The sequence below is a fragment of the Hyperolius riggenbachi genome, chromosome 9, assembly GCF_040937935.1.
Source record: "Hyperolius riggenbachi isolate aHypRig1 chromosome 9, aHypRig1.pri, whole genome shotgun sequence".
Taxonomy (NCBI): domain Eukaryota; kingdom Metazoa; phylum Chordata; class Amphibia; order Anura; family Hyperoliidae; genus Hyperolius; species Hyperolius riggenbachi.
Window position 1 is genome coordinate 94932714 of NC_090654.1, and position 1933 is coordinate 94934646.

The 1933-nt window shown below is 41.7% G+C and overlaps 1 protein-coding gene across 1 annotated transcript; it reads left to right on the forward strand.

The window, feature by feature from the left end:
- Positions 1-637: 637 nt before the first annotated feature.
- On the forward strand, positions 638-1582 carry LOC137533481 (olfactory receptor 5AR1-like). The gene has a single exon (XM_068254862.1). The coding sequence runs from the start codon at positions 638-640 to the stop codon at positions 1580-1582; it is 945 nt and encodes a 314-aa protein (XP_068110963.1).
- Positions 1583-1933: the final 351 nt, after the last annotated feature.

Sequence of the window (1933 nt, forward strand, 5' to 3'; positions counted from 1 at the left end):
AATCGCTCTCTAGTGTCCCAGGGGGACAGCCGTGTCACACGCTTGGAGACTGAAGGCTCCGCTCTGCCTACCAACAGGAGATGCGCGATCTCCTGCACTGCGAGTCCCAATGACCTTACACAGTTAGGAGGTCCTGGGGCTGCCGCCGCAGTCATGCCCATCGGCATAAAGTAATAAGTTAAAAAATAGAAGAGAGATCAATAAATTATTGATATTCACCATGTAATTTGTTCATATTGTTTTATCCACAATCAGCCTGCACATCATCATCTTTACTATTGGCAGACATGAAAAAACAGACAAAAGGTTGTTTTTATATTGCTATACATGTGTACAGATATGGAGATACAGGATTCTTGGCAGCTGTTATTAACCACAATGCAACAATGCTCACAGATAGGAACCTGTCAGGACCTAAGTCCTGACATCACACTGTGGGGGGGGGGGGGGGGGGTTTCACCACAAAATCAGCCAGACAGACCCCGCTGATGATCTAGTCAAGAAAAGTTAAGATTTCTAGTGGGAAAGGGGGTATCATCTACTGATTGGGATGAAGTTCAATTCTTGGTTACTGTTCCTCTTTAAGCAACTACAAAATCATAATAACAATAATTATTTTCTTTACTAGGTGATTCTTATGGAATACGCAAATAAAACATATTCTGTACAATTCACTCTACTTGGATTGTCTAGTGACCCTCACCTGCAGGTGGTCTACTTCAGTACATTCTTGCTGATGTATTTAATCGCATTGTCAGGAAATCTTTTTCTGGTTGTTATTGTGATCATTAACCCGAAGCTACAGACGCCCATGTACTTTTTCCTGTGTAATCTTTCCATTATTGACATTTGCTTGTCTTCCACTGTAATTCCCATACTCCTGTTTAACACGCTCTCCAATGACAGAAGCATTTCTCTGGTGGGATGTGCAGCTCAGATGTTCTTTTCATTAGTCCTGGGCGCGGCAGAATGTTTGCTGCTGGCCATGATGGCCTATGATAGATATGTAGCCATTTGTAAGCCGTTACACTACACCTCCATCATGAACAAAAAACTGTGCCTATGTTTCCCGTTTGTAGCATGGACTGTAGGCTTCGTAAACTCTTCTATTCATGTTGCCTCCACCTTCCAACTGCCTTACTGCAAGTCCCACCATATTAACCACTTTTTTTGTGAAATCCCTCCATTCTTACGCATAGCCTGCAAAGACACAAGAAACAATGAGATAGGCATGTATTTTTCTGCCGGGATAATGGTTTTATGCTCTTTCTTGTTGATTCTAGTTTCTTACATCCATATTATCTCCACCATTTTAAACATCAAGTCTTCACAAGGGAGGCACAAAACGTTCTCAACGTGTGCTTCACACCTCACTGTGGTCTCCCTCTATTATGGGACGATAATGTTCAATTATATGCATCCTAGGTCTGCTTACACCACCGACACAGACAAGGCAGTGTCTGTCCTCTACACTGTGGTCACCCCAATGTTGAATCCCATCATCTACAGCATACGGAATAAGGATGTGAAGAGCTCCATATGTAAGAATTCCACAAGCGAATTTGATGTCATCCAAACATGACTACTGATGATGTAGGCATGTGTCCTTAGTGCTATTTTGGCACGTTACACTTTCTACTCCAAAATTTAATTACATGTGTATCAATTTACAATTGTTTTCTAACCACCAATATTTGCATAAAATAAAGTATCATGTTTTTCTTTTTGGTTCTTATCTTGTTCTTACTTTTTCTATGTACAATAGAGTCCCGGTTAACCGGAACTCAGCCAATCCGGACTCTAAACTAACTGGTACTTATGGGGGCCATTGGGACGTGGCTCTACCCCACTAATACAAATGTAAAAACACTTAACAAAGTTTTGGGCCCGGTCTTCACTTCTTACCGCTGCCAACTGTTCTGCTGCATCCTCT